General features: G+C 39.5%; 1 protein-coding gene across 1 annotated transcript; it reads left to right on the forward strand.

Annotated features, from left to right (window-relative positions):
* Positions 1-986: 986 nt before the first annotated feature.
* LOC117625534 (probable carboxylesterase 18) lies at positions 987-10,942 on the forward strand (the record flags this gene model as incomplete). Its single annotated transcript, XM_034357078.1, has 4 exons — positions 987-1,000; positions 6,856-7,886; positions 8,039-8,061; positions 10,562-10,942. Coding segments are annotated over 4 exons (1,449 nt in total), but the record flags the coding sequence as incomplete, so codon positions are not given.
* Between the last annotated feature and the right edge of the window lie 5,939 nt (positions 10,943-16,881).

Below are 16,881 nucleotides of genomic sequence, written 5' to 3' on the forward strand. Positions count from 1 at the left end.
AACTCAATACACGACGGTGATTTACCGTCGTCTTTTTGCTTATTTGTAGTAGTGGATACTTGTGGGGCAATGTCATATGAGCGTAGACAAATCTGAAGGCAACTGAGTTATCCGAAGACATCAATATTCCTGAAGGCAATCATATTTCCGGAGGCAACCAGGATGTTCAAAGACATTAATATTTCCAAAGGAAATTGAGATGCCCGAAGGCATTAATATATTTCTGAAGGCAACATAATGCAATTTCAAACCATTTAACACATATATAAAAATAAACATAAACATATTACCAAACATTTAAAATCAACTCAACTCAAATCCACATAATAAAACATAAATATATCATGCCTAGAAAGTAGAGGTGATAGAATAATAGTTTCATAAATAATTAATAGAACTCTCGTATACCATTTTAAAATCAAACAACCAAGCCACAAACACCTCCTAACCAATTGGTCTCGATCGGGCCGACGAGGCTCACCATTTAGGTCAATTAGGCTTGAGGGCCCCACAACCTCTGACTTTTGATCTGAAAGTTCCTATAGGTCCAAAAGGTCTACTAAACAAGTCCCAAAGGTTTGGTCTCGATCGAGTGGTCGGATCTAAGCTAATCGCACGATCGAGCGACGATTGTTCACCTAACCCTAAAATTATTGACTTGGAGTATTCGGGACTCCAATTCTCGATCCGTAAGTTCCTACAAGATCATAGAGGTACATGGAATAACATAATTGAAATTGGAACCGAACTAACAATCCGAAACAATTGAATCCGAATAGCGCACAATAGAGGCAATATCCGTTCGATAGTAAACGGTAACCAACCTCAAATCTGAGCATACTGTTGTGCTCAGGATGACGTGGGGAACATTTTAGGATAAAATGAGCTGCCACCTGCCGCCCGCAGTGATGGGTGTCTTGGGAGATTTTCTGGTGACAAAAAATCTCTAAACCACCGGCCAATACTTATACCAACACGTTCACACTAACAAGGAGAGCAACTTTTGATCTCGGACCATGGCCAAAAAGTGACTGGAGCTAGATGAAATCATGGCCAAATCATCTGCCCTATATGGGTGTGTTGATTAACTTCTAAAACTCCAAGATCGATCCAAACCACTTACATAAAAAGGATGAAGAATCAGACCTCACTCGACGAAAACGATGGTCTGAGTCGTCGAAAACGGCGTCAAAAATTTCAAAAATCTTCGACACTTCCAGTCATTCCAGACGAAATTCCTTGGGTTTTTGAGCTAGGGAAAAGGGGTGGGTTAGATAGAGGACGAAGAGATGAAGATTTTGGGACTGGTCTGTCCTAAAACGGTTGTCGGAGTTGGGAGAAATCGTTGTCTAAAGCGACTCTGATCTATTTGCACCTCGAGAGAGAGAACGACTCGCGTTGGAGAAAAGAGAGAGAGCTGGGTATTTAAATTTGAACTTTGCAAAAATTACAGTTGTGCCACTGCACTTCCGTAAATCATAACTTCTTCGTTTCAACTCCGATTTAGGCCCACCATGTGTCTACAGCCTTGTGAGCTCGAGAACTATGCAAAAGAACCAAGAGAAACCCCAAGAAAAAGTCAACTTTAAACCACCATGGAACCCTAAGGTTAAAGTCATCCTTTCACTTTAGAATTTTTGAAAATTAATTTAAATTTTGGCACGGGATGTTACATGTGGGGGCTTGTCTTCGTGATTATAATGGGTTCTTTCTTTGTGGTTTTGCTAGAGAGAGGCCATGTGGGTTGGAGGTCTTGGGTACTGAATTGGTAGCAATTAAGGAGGGACTCAAGGTGACAGCAGCTGGTGTTTTTGGCTTCGTTGTTGCCTCTAATTCACAGCAGGCTGTGGCCATATTGACAGAGGGGAGGATTGGCGGAACAACTTAGGAAACATTATGGAAGATGTACGACGGCTGTTGGTGATTTGTGAGGTGTTGGAAGTGATCTACTAGCCACAGCAAGGGAACAAAGTGGCTCATCTACTGGCTCAATTTGGATTGAGAAAGGGCCATAGTTTTGTGTGGACAGATGCTGCTTCACCTTGGTTGGTGCCTGCCTTGGAATTGGATAGGCATGCAATTTGATTGTTTTTTCGTTTTCAGAAGGAGCTGTGGTACTCTTTTTTCTTGACCGGGTTTTCTTCCTTTGGGGTTTCATGGCAAGGTTTTAATGAGGCCACTATATAGCTCCTTCCCCTGTTGATTAAATTGGTTGTATGTTTGTTGCCAGTTGCTAATGAAATTTCTTCTTTTTATCAACAAAAAAAAAACTTAAAATTCTGGGATTTTTCAAAACCTTTTCTAAGAAATTCTTGTGCTTCTTTTTCACAAGGGTATATATCTTCTATTCTAATTATTTCTTTTCCTTTTCTCCTAAAGAGTTCCACTTACTATTATCAAATGGATTTATTCTACTTTTTCTTATATGAGGATTATTTCCTAAAGTTAAGTTTTCTAATTTATTAATTAATCCTTTAGGTAGTGTGGAAGTGGTATTGTGCACTATTTGATTGATTTATGCTATTTGTTTCTTCTAATTTTTTTTTTTTGCTAGATTTAATATTAATTGGATAATTAAATTATTTTTTCTTATAGGGATATTACTACTTACTACAGATATTGTAAATTCTGTAAGGCCTACTGGTTCGTTATCTAATTTACCAACCTCTTCTAATGCTTTGATATATTTATTATTGATTTTCGAATCTGTCATTAAACTAAAAGTCTATCTATTTTATTATGTAACTTTTCTACTTGTTCAGTTAATTTTTTTTTTTTACTAATTGTATTTTTTGCACCTCTATTTGTAATTGCTCAATTATCTCTAATGATTGAAGTTCTAATTGTTTTGGCTTACTATCTATAATATCTATGAGGTCTTTGATTTCTTTCTTGCTAGGAAATCTTTGAATAATTTTATTATTATCTGCTAATTGGAATGTTATATAATCTAAATTTTGTCTAATTATTTTTAGAGAATTTTTTTTTTCTGAAAATAGGCTTAACTGTTGATTTGCCCCTTGTACCTAACTTTTGATTTACCTCCTATCCTTTTTTTATTTATAGAAAATTAAGGATATGAACTATTATTTTTCACCAATTTCCCCCCTGCCATTTAAATTGTCAACATTTCATCCAATATGCAGTTAAATATGAGGGTAAATTGGTCAATTTGTGCAAAAAGATAAGTAACTATTGAAAAATAAAATAAAATAAAATATAAAATACAAAAAATAAAAGAATTTTAATAAAAATCAATCCGCCACGCCACGACCTTCTCTCTCTCTCTCTCTTCCCCCCCGGCCCTCCCACATTCCATCCAATTCCACTAGCCACTACCCTAATTCGAACTCATGAAGCCATCAACACCCACCATTAATTTCAAAAACTCAACATCATGTTTTGTTTTCACCAATTGAAGCAACACACATTTGTTATTTTAAATACCCATTTGACTTGGCCATTGATAGGCTAAGAGATAGAGAAAAACAATCTGATCATGTTTATGGGTTCTATATGAGTTTTTCCTTACCCTCATTGACCATTCAGAGGGAGAGGGGGGAGGAGGCGACAGTTGAGAGAGAGAGAGAGAGTTGGAGTCGCTGGGGGTGGGGGTGGGGCTGGTTGGCCTGGGGAGAAGCTTTGGGGAGAGGATGAGAAGGAGAAAAAAACCAAAGGGGAGGGAGAGAGGGGGGCTGGGTCTGTGGGTGGGGTAGTGTTTTTTCTTGGTTCTTTTTTTCATTTTTTTTTCAACAATTTTAAAAAAAATGATTTAACAAAATATTGGATGAAATGTTGAGGATTAGATGGCAGGGGGGAAATTGACGAAAAAAAGAAGTTTGTATCCTTAATTTTCTATAAATAAAAAAAGGATAGGAGTAAATCGAAAGTTAGGTACAAGTTTTGGGAGCAAATCAATAGTTAAACCCCTGAAAATATTCTAATAACTATTTAATTATTCTATTATGTTTAATATGTACAAAATTTACACTTTCTACTTGACTAATTAAAAGATCAACAATACTATTTTTGAAGGGATTGTTACTGCTGTGTAATACATGTTTGTGTTCTTTTTATGCAAAATAACGAACTAATGTATTATTATTATCTAAAGTTAATTTTCTCTTTTGTTGTTCATTGATTTCTAAATTTAGATACTCTATCATATAATTTAAAATCTATCTAAGTCTACCTTTTTCTTTTAGTATGCCTAAATGCTCTTGGAATGCTTCTATAGATTCTTTACAAAATTATAAATGATACTAGTTCCTTATTATGGTATTTTGTACTTCTAATTTCCTTTTGAGATAATTACTTACTTCTGATGATCTTATTAATTCTTCTAGATTCCAAATTTCCACTTGGTATGCAACTTTTTATCTTTTCAATTCTTGTAACCTTTCTTTTATTATAATAGGTGTCCACCAAGTTCCAAACATGCAAATAGTTCACTGTTCTTAATTGGTGAAATTAACAAAATTTTAACAGGTTAAAACAAGTTGGTTTTTGTCAGTTGTGTTGGGTTACTTCTGTTCTAAAGGTATTTTACTGTTATAATTATATTATTAAGGAGCTAAACTAAAGCTCTGGTACCAAATTTCAGCGGAGTCTCAGTCAAGGTCTCAAAAGGCCAAAATAACAACCAAATACCGTACCTAGAACATGGAACTAGAATATGTAACTATAAAGATGCCAACTTAAAGGGTTGTAGAGCAGAACTCAGAGGTTCCCTGACAGACATCTAGTTATTATTATAACAAATATCAAACATGACCAAGTTCTCAAACAAAGTATTGATCATCAGTTTAGCAATATAATTATATAAGTGTTTTCTTGTTTTGGACAAGAAGTCTACTAAGAAAATCAAAAATAAAAGGAAAAAAATGCTTACATAATTGCTTTTATTGCTGGAATTGTTAGCCCTAAAGATTAACAATACATGTACAGTCTATGTATTAACAGTAATCGGGGTATTAACGGCGTATTAACAGCGGTCGGAGTAAGGGAATTTTATTGATTGAAAGCTAAAGGAGAGACTACTGAGATTTTTTCTTCTCTGGCATGTACTTCTCTCTTCAGAGCTTCGAACTATACATACATCATTAACTGACTTCACTTATTGGCTAAGGATGAAGAGCACCTCTTCTCTCTATCTTTTCGAACTTACATATCACACACCTTCAGACTTCACATGCTCACTAACAAAAACAAACGAATTTACATGCACACTAAGACAAAATGCACTAAAAAATATGCACAAACAAGCAAAACACTATTGCTGACACTGTTGCTCCTTTTAAAATGTAAATAAAGACAAAATATTTATATGTTGTTTTAAGCCTAGGACTTGCATGTCTTTGAGGTTGAAGATAAGAGGTTTTTCTGTATTTTTGAAAATATTTTGGGTTTGTTTGAGAGTAGCTAGGCTGCTTCTTTTGGGGTTTTCACTAGATTCCCAAAAGTAAAAACCAAATTATATGTCCAAAACAGAATCTAATAACCTTCTCCAGCAAATGCGCTTGTACCTGATCCCCGTGTTTAGGTTAACTGGCTAGGCCAATTTTGTTATTGTTGCATGGTGTTTTCTTCGTTCTCCTCTTAGATGATCTTTTATTCTCTGCCTGTCTCAAAGACTATTTTTTCATAGGAGGTTTTTTTGTCAGTATTGAGATGATACGGCGTGCTTGGGGACTTTTTTATTTTATTTTCTTTCCTGGCCTGTTTGCGGGGTTAGTCTCTTCTTTGTGTTGTTCCTTGCAGATTTCTCTTCTTTCAACACCAACTGCTATTGGAGGTTGCTAGAGATGTTGTGCTTAGTGGATGTTTTGTTTCTTCTTTGTGTTCTCTATCGGATATTCTCAATGTCTTATGGCTGTGCAAAGGACTATGATTTCATAGTTGGACTCTTTTAACAATTGGATTGTGTTGTAGTATTCTCGTCGGAGTTCTACGTGTCAGTTTGTTGTTTTATTTTATCTTGCTCTAGCAATAGTCCTGCGTAAACTCTCTTATTAGTCAATAACATGTGTGACACTCTTTCCCACCCTAAGGTTTGTCCCTCAGGAAGGTTTTAAAGAGACCACTGTTTCGTGTCGTTCTAGATACGCTACTTTGATTTTCTGAATGAATTCCATTTCTAAAAAAATAATAAAATAAAATAAAAATAAAACCTTATCCTGTAATCCAATGAAAATCTTTTACTCGTAAAGTCATGTTTCTAATGAGGACAAGGCAGATGTTTTGAAATTCTAATAAATACAACGGGTTGATAAATTTTCATTGTTTGATATATATTATGTATTTTTTGATATAAGTGTTAGTCTAAATTATTTTAATTATTTAATTTACAAGGAGATATATTCGAACTTCGATGCAAAGTGGTGAATACACTGTCCTAGCAACCTATGTATGCATATCTTTTTAATATTAAAATCGTATCATATTGAATTTTAACTTTCGTCATTGAATAAGTTATTATTTTTAAATATATACATAGGTACAAAAGTAAAGATACGGTCACGTTTGAGGTAGAGATTTATTGTGTTCGTCTCCAAATTTCAAACTAAAGATAATTAAACACGCGGAAAATTGCGTCTATAGCTACGTGTGCTTTTTTCACAGCAGAAAACAAGTGACCTTGATTACATCGACCAAAAACACATTCGTTAAAAACCCCTCCTCCTCCTGAAAAAGAAATCACAACAAAACGAATACAAAAACAAAAAAACAAAAAAAATAACTTAATTAACAAGACGGCAATCGCCAGTTTGTTGAAAATGCGACGCAACTGATGCACCAGAGAATCCTAATAATATCTATCATTCTTCTTCTCTTGCTATTATTATTTGAAATTACAATGACAAAACCCCCCCCAATGTCGCCGCCCGACCTTCCATGCAAGGTCCGCCTCTTACTCTCCCTCCTCACCATCGTCATCAACACCGTCCGCGGCTCCAACGGCACCATCAACCGCCGTCTCATGAGCCTATTCGACCTCAAAGCCTCTCCGTCAAGCAAACCCAACAACCGCGTCAAAACCTCTGACGTGATGGTGGACCCCACTCGCAACCTCTGGTTTCGCCTCTACGTTCCTGCCGCCGCCATCACCACCACCACGACCAGCCCTTCCGCCAAGCTCCCTCTCATAATCTACTTTCACGGCGGTGGCTTTGCATTCTTTTCCGCCAACTCAAAACCCTACGATGACCTTTGCAAACGACTCTCCGCAGAGCTCCCCGCCGTGGTCGTCTCCGTCAACTACCGCCTCACTCCGGAGCATATTTATCCCTCCCAATACGAGGACGGCTTCGACGTGCTGAAATTCATCGACCAAACAACAATTGACGGGTTTGATCTCAACAACGTTGACATCACCCGGTGTTTCCTCGCCGGAGACAGCGCCGGTGGCAACCTGGCCCACCACGTGGCTGTCAAGGCGAGCAATCATCATGAGTTTGGCAAGATGAGGGTTGTAGGACTTATAGCGATACAGCCCTTTTTTGGTGGGAAAGAAAGGACTGAATCGGAGACAAGGCTTTCGAAGGGTTCGGCGCTTTCTTTGGAGCAGACTGACTGGTACTGGAAGACATTTTTGCCAGAGGGGTCGGATAGAGACCACGCGGCGGCGAATGTGTTTGGGCAGGAATCGAAGGATGTTTTTGGGGTGAATTTTCCGGCGACGATTGTTTTCGTGGGAGGTTTTGATCTGTTGCAAGACTGGCAAAGGAGATACTACGAGGGGTTGAAGAAGTCTGGGAAAGAAGCTTACTTGATTGAGTACCCGAATTCGTTTCATGGATTTTACGCTTTTCCTGAGCTCAAGGAGCCTTCTTTTTTGGTTAAGGAGGTGAGGGATTTCATTGACAAGCTCTGCTATGCTCCCTCCGGCATATCTTTTTAATTTAGATTCCTCAATTTGACCTCTAAACGAACATTATAGCTTAATCATTTTTGTTTTTGGGTGTCAAACTATGTAAATTTGTCTCTCTATAAGTCAGTATTGTTTCATAGTCTGTCTTGTTTGATTCTATGTATTCAGTATTGTTTCATAGCAATGATAAGGTGTTGTGTTGATGATATCATTGTCCATATATAACATGTTGATAAAAAAAAAAAAAAAACATTATTCCATAGTTGTAGGTGTATTGGACAGTGTTGTTGTTGGGGGAATGATCAGATTCCATACTTCATAAAGATTCAGTTTTTTCAATCAAATAAGAGTTATCTTCTTGGGCTTTAGGTAGACAGCTCTCATTCTCACTCGCGTATAGTAGGAAAGATGAAGGGGTCTAATTTTTATTTTTATTTTTTTTTTTTTCAGTTTTGAGTTAGAGAAGGGAGTATGTTAGTATATATACACCAGTTCTTCTCTTTAGAAGATGTATAATCTTTATTAAAGGACTGACCACTAAAAAAAAAAAGGGCAGTAGTTACTATATTTTGCGTGACTATTGCCCCCATTAGTCACGATTTTTAGTGACAAAAGCCAATAGTCACTATGCAGTTACTATTAGAGTGTTTGTTACATATGCTTCCGTGACTTTTGCTCTTTGTTACCAATGAGAGTGCTTGGTGACACAAATTATTGACTTTCTATAGCTGCAATTAAGAGCTGAACATCATGTCAAATCATAATATTTTATCATTTTGTTTGATTTGACTGATAGATATTAATTCTCCTTTCTATATTTGTGTTTGTATTTGTATAGTACGCGAGTATATAGCTTGTGTATTATATTCCTCAAAAAAATAACAGTTTCTAATTACCTTTCATTTTCCAAAAATCATTTAAAAGATTATATTAGCCAATTTTACGACATATTGTTCAAAGTCAACAGTATTTCCATTCCTGAATCCAAATCCAAGCTCTGTCTCGATGTAAATTCATAAGGCAAGGCCTTGCAAAGGTAATTATAAGTCCTTAATTGCGAGCAAGGTCTAAAATATCGATGATATCGAAAATATCGGTAGTCCAAAAATATGGAAATTTCGATGGACATATCGGGATATTATCGATATCGATAAAAATTGAATAAAAACCACGGAAATTGTAAGAAAAACTTGAAAATTTTCATTGAAACTTTGGAGAATGTTTATTTAGTCAATTATCTATGAGTTTATCACAAAAAATTAGAAGGAAATGCATTGCATGATGGATTTAACTAATTTTAAGTTGATTATACAGCAAGCGGGCAAACACTATGAGTGTAAAAAATATGTAATAATTAATGAAAAAAGATTAAATACACCGTAATCATTTATATATAATGATTTACTATAATATTTTACACTTTATACATTGCATGGTAAGATACATGAGTGACTTAGTACCACATAGAGTTCCTACGAGGTTCAAAATTTTCACTATCTTCATCATCTCTATGTGTAGAATAAGAGTATTGTGAAGAGTAGTCATCAAATGATAAATCCCCAAAATAGTTTTGCATGTAATTGTTAACATACCACCCATATAAATATAAATATTTTAGCATATTATCACAAAAACATAAGTGATATGGTGTTTAAGGTGTTGGAGGAGTAAAATGGGAGGGGTTCATATCCCTTTTGTGCTTTTTTCTCCCCTTTTTCCCTTTTTTTTTTAAAAACTTTTTTTTTCCTTCACATCGATATTTTCGATATTTTAGCGATATTACACCGATATTTTGACAAAATATTGCTGAAATGTGAGCGAAATTATCGACATCGATATTTTCCGATATTATCGTCGATATTGTCGATATTTATACGATATGTACATGGATATGTTCCGAAATATCCGTGATTCGAAAAAACCGAAATATCCTTGATATTTCCTCGATATTATCGATATTTCAGACTATGATTGCGAGCAAGTATTAAGCAATTTCATCCTTCCTTCATGTGGAAGCAAATGATCCTAGGTCAAATAATTAAACCAATCAATTTGGGAATTATTTGACATAATTAGAAGTTACTCTATTTAATTGGGAGTTACCTGATTTAATTGGGGATTTATTTGATTCTTGCCTTAATTAGGGATTTGATTTAAATCAAATCCTGAATTACACCAATCTCGCCAAATCAAGAAAGAATAATTCATTTCCATATGTGGAATTATTCTTCTGAAACCCTAGCTTCCGAGGTTCCTATAAATAGATGACTACACACAAGGGTTGAGGTACGTCTAAATTCCTACTAAAACTTTGCAGAAATTCCCCCTCACAAACCCTAGCCGCCACACTCTCTCTCCCTTTTACACAAGGCTCCGATCACCCAGTTTACACCTTACATATACATATCTGTACCCTATTTAGCTATTGTTTTCTCTACGAATCAATTGAACTAACTTAGGTATCGAAGAGCCTTTGGCCAACACCTCCCCAAGTGTGGTCCTCTTATTTGGATCTATTTTGCTTGGAGAAAGAGACGACGAAAAAATAGGGGAATTTTTCAATCGAATATTCTCGTGGGAAGAAATCGCTCCCACAAATTGATGCTTTCATTGAGAGTGCGAAATAATACTCAAAGCGTGCTCTAAATCCATTTTTCACACTTTGTTTCAAACAATCATGGTTGATACAAGACGTACGAAGAGCAACACCACCACGACGGGCCCACCTCATGGTTTCGTGGTGCAAACCTCGATGCAACTGCATGGAACCGTGGCTGCCAACAACTTGCAGCGCCTCCTAGCGCTGTGCAGCCACCTCCAGTTGCTGGAGTTGTAGAACAGCCACTGCAGACAGCTGTTGCAATTGCAGAACAGCCGCCACATGGCCTTGTGATCTCCACAGCCTTGACACACCACGCGACGGCTACCAGAGCTGCTCTGCCGCATCATCCTGTCGGAGTTGCTTTGTTGCGCCATTCTGTCGTGGGAACACATCAACAGCTGCACCACTCAACTGTTGGATTTACTGCACAGTCTCACGACTACTCCGACGTCGTCCCAATCTTGGAGTAGATCCATTCTCCCTCTCCTCTGCAGTCACACTTGACGTATGCACTCGTGTCTGCATCTAATGGAGCCCTAACCCGTATGCCATTGTGCTTAATCCACACCTTTCTACTCGACCTACGCAGTCAAGTGGGCCTTAATTCACGGGTTGATCAACTCGCGCAGAGGGTCGACAACCAAAACAATCTAATTGGCCAACTACTTAGGCAAATCAACTTGAATCAAGCCGCTGACTTTGGAGCCCATGACGAGGAAAGAAGGATTTGCGAGCATACTGGTGAGCATTTTGAGGAATCCCAGACGAGTCAGTTAGAGACAAACTCGCAGGGGAGAGAACGGGTTCGTGTTGACGCTACGCAGACATCTGCAAGCCGTACTCTGAGCAGGTCAACGATCCATTCAAGACTGGGCTCACAGGGGGCATGAGTCTATGAACGATTGAGTGATGAACGCAATGACCAACGCTTACTAACTCGCTCGAGAACCAACTCGCGGCTACAACTCGTGGAGGAATCTTCGCAAGCTCAATAATCTTTGCAAGCTCAATCCACCAATCTACCTTAAGGGCAAGGCACCCAAGGAGATCAACCTCTTCAAGTCGACGAGGAAGTCAACCATCCTCGTGATCGGCAAGCCATGCGTGCGGAGGACGTTGAGAAGCTCGTAAACGACCAACTTCATAACTTAAAGATTGGTGGAAATTTCGAAGATGCTCTAAGCAGGGAGGTGGACCAAGCAAAATCTAAGCCTTTCACTGCTGAAATCGAGTATGCTTCTCCCCCAAAGAGATTCTTTCATTCACACATTTAAAAGGGGATTCCGATCCCGAGAGTCATCTAAAGCACTTCAAAAGTGTCATGATCCTCTACAAGGCCAATGACTCGCTGATGTGCAAGGTGTTTGCAATGACCTTGCTAGGAGAAGCCCAAGACTGGTTTCACAACCTGTCATCCGGGTCGATCAGCAGCTTCAAGGAGCAAGCTTACGTCTTCACTAAATAATACACTTCTTACCGGACGATCAAGAAGAACCCTAACCACCTGTTCAACTTGCACAAGAAGTATGATGAATCCCTCCGAGATTACATCAAGAGGTTTAAAGCAGAAAGGGCAAACGTCATTGGATGTGACGGTCGAATCGTGTCATCGGCCTTCAAGAGGGGCTTGCGAACTGAGGGTGAGTTGTATCGCGAACTGACCATCTCTCCTTACCGGTAGAAGTCTTCGCGACAGTAGAGCACTACACACTTTGGGACGATGACCGGATCACCACAAAGAAGGCTGCCAAGCAAGCCAATTAATCGGTTGACCAGGCAAGTTAAAGGAACCGCAGGATAAACGACAAGGATGGAGGCAAGTGCGAATTATAGAGGTGCTCCAGCAGCTGAGAGCTACACCAAGTTCACTATCCCGATACACTAGATCCTGGCCCGAGTAAAGAACATGCCTTGGTTGAAGAAACCATTGCCTTTGAAGTGAAACCAGGCCAAGAAGGATACTAGTAGATACTGCGAATTCCATGAAGGGCATAGTTATTACACAAATGACTGCTTTGTCTGAAAAAAGCACCTCGAAGAACTAGTCGGAGCAGGCATTGCACGGAATTCATCGCAAAGGGGGCTATCCAGCAAATCAAGGATCGTGACGCAACTGCTAACGAGCCTCCATGAAAAAGTCATACAGATCAGCACAATCCTAGCTGACTCTAAGAGCCTGAGCTGACCATCAGGGAGCAAAAGAGAAAGATCAAGCAAGCTACTTTTTTCTCCCAAGTCGTCACCATTTACCCAGTCATGAACGATGATCCTTGCATCATCTTTTAAGGGAAAGAAGTTCCAAGACAATGGAATGCCCATCACCTCCAGAGGTACTATCCACGAAGCTCATTGCCTATCAGCTCAGCTCCAAGCAAGCGGCTAAGCCTCCCTCATCTCCATTGAAGACAAGTTACTTTTGATGTTACCCCTCCAACTCATCTCTTTTGTTTAATAAAGCAGTGTAGTCACACAAACATTAATATAAGTTTAGGTTTTTCTTTCCAATTGAATGTTCACAAATGCAATCAACACATCTCTAGATGTAGGCCAAATGGGCCACTCTCGTCGATATGTCTCCGGATGTAGGCTAAATGAGCCACTCTCATCGACACGTCTCTGGACGTAAGTCAAACTGGCCGCTCTTATTGACATGTCTCTGGACATAGGCCAAACATGCTGCAACTTGGGAAAAACATCTTACGGGACATACAGAACATGCCCGGAGTCCTTAAAGGGGGACCCTGGCACTCATAAATTTCCTAAGGGAGACACACAATCAAGATATTGGCTGGTTGCTCAGGCAATTCACAAGTTGATATGCAAATTGGAGTTGAAAAAATAACTAAATTTCCATAGAAAGTTGACCAACGAGTCAATTTCAACAAAAGAAAATGGTCAAACACGACCAATTATTTTAAACAAGAAAGTAGACTACAAAAGTTGAAAAGAATTAAGAAGCCTTCATTGTAACGACCTGGTCCTCAATAAATTGGTAAATATTAATTTATTCAGATAAAAGACCATTTTGGCCCATAGAATATTTTATTTGATTTTAAGTTGACTTTTTGTTTGGGAAGGAATTTGAAATTTTCTACTATGCCGTTGCGTAGAGCATGGCGAGATGAGTTCATAGACACGTAGTGGGCTCGAATCGGAGTTATAACGAGAGAGATACAATCAAAATACCCTCAGTGGCACATCGTAAATATTGTGAAAAAGTGTTGATAAATCTGATTTCTCTCTCTCCCTCTCTCTCTCTCTCTCTCTCTCTCTCTCTCTCTCTCTCTCTCTCTCTCTCTCTGTCCTCTCTCACTCGACAGCTGCAGCCGGCCACGTTTTGTCTAGCCGTTCTCTCATCCGGCCATCAATGTCGATGTGGCTGGTACCAAAATGACATGGCCACCGTCCTCTTGCAACCCCAGCCAGGGCAGGCCGCTAGCCGTCGTGATTTCGTTGAAAAATGGAGAAGAAGGGGCAGGTTTTTTTTTGAACTTCTCCGACTTCATTCTCCCTCCTCCAGCCACCGATTCCAATGAATGAGGTATGGTTTCTCAACTACTTTTCACGCTCTAGCTACCTGTTGGGTAGGATTCGATCAATTCCCAGCGTAGGTAACTCGATTTACGAATTGAAATTCAGCAGGTTTGCGATCGCGATTTCGGCCACTTCCGGTCAGTTTTAAGGGTAGGTCCAAGAGCAAAAGTGGTTCCAAATAGGGTGTTCTACCTAGGGTAGGAGTCTTGAGCTGTGGTTTTGAGATTTTCCAGCGATGTGTAATCACTTCAGACACCTACGCGCTGTGGCGGCATGTGGGCACTGTAGAAAATGGGCATTTTGTCCCGATGCAATGCCCTTGTTGTCCCGAGCGCGTCAGTGTGCTCAGATTTCAATTCTGAGGTCGTTTGACTAACGAACGGATTTCGCATATTGTACGTTATCCGGGTTCGACAGGTTTGAACCGTTGGATAGTCTTGAATTTAATCTAGGTTAATCTAGGCATTTCTAGGATCATGTAGGAATTCACGGATGATGAATTGGAGCCCCAGATGTTCCGATTTAAAAACTTAAAATTTATGTTTATAGTAACCATCCGATTGTGCAATCGTGAGTGATCCGACCTTTCGATCTGGACCAAACTTGTAGGACGTGTGACCTAAGCCTTGTACCACAGAAACTTTCAGATCGGAATTTGGAGGTCATGGGCCCTGTGGGCCCGTTTGACCAAGTTTGGGTAGTTTGACCGTTGGTTGACTGTGAGTGTTCTGATGTAGTTCTACCTTCCTAGGAGGATTACAATGACCCTAGTGACAGGTCTTGAGCGTTGTTGAGTTATGTTGATTATGTTGGTTTATGATATAATTTATTGTTTTAAATTAGGGGGATTATCGGATGCTAGATGGTGGTTGAGGCTTATACAACTTTAGAACTTAATATATGTTTTTATATATATATATATATATTTATAAGGGTATAAAAAGAGTTTAGAATGTCAGTTTGAAGTGCTATACACACTACCCTATTACCTCCCCGGATTCCGATTACACTGTAAGTACCGTCCTGTGATTGTTAGGTCTCGCGTGGCGTAGGATTTTCTGGCGTTTAGACAGACCCCATACGTGGCGTTGGAATTTCCAGCATATAGGTTGATGATATGATTGTCAGGTCACCCGTAGTGTAGGATTTTCTGGCCGGATGATAGACCCCATACTTGGCGTTGGAATTTCCGGCATATGGGGAGATGATATTATGATTGTTAGGTCACACGTGGCCTAGGATTTTCCGGCACAATGACAGACCCTATACGTGGAGTTGGAATTTCCGGTGTATGGGGAGAGTATGTAATTGTTAGGTCTCGCATGGCATAGGATTTTCCGGCGTTGAGACAGACCCCATACGTGGCGTTGGAATTTCAGGCGTATGGGGAAATGATATGATTGTCAGGTCACCAGTGGCATAGGATTTTTCGGCTGGATGACAGATCCCATACGTGGCATTGGAATTTCCGGCGTATGGGGAGATGATATTATGATTGTTAGGTCACACGTGACATAGGATTTTTCGGCGTGATGACAGACCCCATACGTGGCGTTGGAATTTCCGGCGTATGGCAAATTATGTGATTATTGGGGAGATTGGAATCGGTATTTTGTAGAAAGAACTACGCGTGGCTTAATTCCTTAGTAAAGGTACGCAGGCAACCAAGGGTCGCGCCTAGGTGCAGCTGCGGGCTAAAATTTATTTGGGTGGTTTTATTGAGATTGGTTCCGACCATGTCGTTGGTCCTGAAATTTGGGTGAAAAAGAGATGTGAATGGGTTAAGAGGTTAAAAAATGGGCATTCATAAATTGTCTGAATCCATTATTGGCATTGTTTAGAGTCTGTTGGTGGTTTTGATTCGGATTATTTGAAGGCCGGAGGCCGTTTATGTGAACTGCATGAAGTTATATTATGCGTGTTGCCTGTTGGGATATAAATTGTGAATTTTGTGCAGGTTGAAATTTAGGGAATGTTCAATTTACAGGGGAGACTCTGCCGAAATTTCAGTAGAAAGTCTCGTGCCCTTATTCTTTTTTGGGAAAAAGGATATAGTTTTAGAAGTGGGCCCGACATCGGGGTGATGTCGAGAATTTTCACAGGATTCGTCTAGGGTTTCGGGAAATTCGGGGCGAGTCCTGTCATTCATCTACTATGAGACGCCGATAGGAAACTCTTCAACATCTGCCTAGTCAGCCATGCCTTCAGCAGCTCCACTTGCCCGTTCCGCGACATCTACTATGTCCTTCTTTGCTCCATCCTCTTCAGCTACCGCCTCTTCGACCACCTACTCTTCAGTCCCTTCCATGTTCACAATATTAACTTGCTCACTTTGCACAAGGAACAAGTCCACGCAGAGAACCTCTATGTCACCATCTTCAATTACATAGAAGGGAACAATCCCATTTGTGCAGTGCAAGTTGCCCAACTAGTACGCATCTATGGTGGCTTCAAACTTGGATTTCTCGGCAGACTTTTGGTGAGCACGAAGTCTAGACAAGTAGTGCCAAAAAAGTCTAGAATTACTGTAGTTCAGAATGACAACAATGAATTGGTGCCTACAATGTTGACTACAGGTTGGAGAGTTTGTATCGACTACAGGAAGTTGAATGCTGTAACTAGGAAAGATCATTTTCCTCTTCCATTTATGGATCAAATGCTTGAAAGATTAGCCAGTCATTCTCACTACTGCTTCCTTGATGGTTACTCGGGCTATAATCAGATCCCATTACTCCAGAGGATCAAGAAAAGACCAACTTTACATGTCCTTTTGGAACTTTTGCCTATAGGCGCAAGCCCTTTGGATTGTGCAATGCACCAGCCACATTCCAAAGATGCATGATGAGCATATTCTCAGATATGGTGGAAAGGATTA

The sequence above is a fragment of the Prunus dulcis genome, chromosome 4, assembly GCF_902201215.1.
Source record: "Prunus dulcis chromosome 4, ALMONDv2, whole genome shotgun sequence".
NCBI lineage: Eukaryota > Viridiplantae > Streptophyta > Magnoliopsida > Rosales > Rosaceae > Prunus > Prunus dulcis.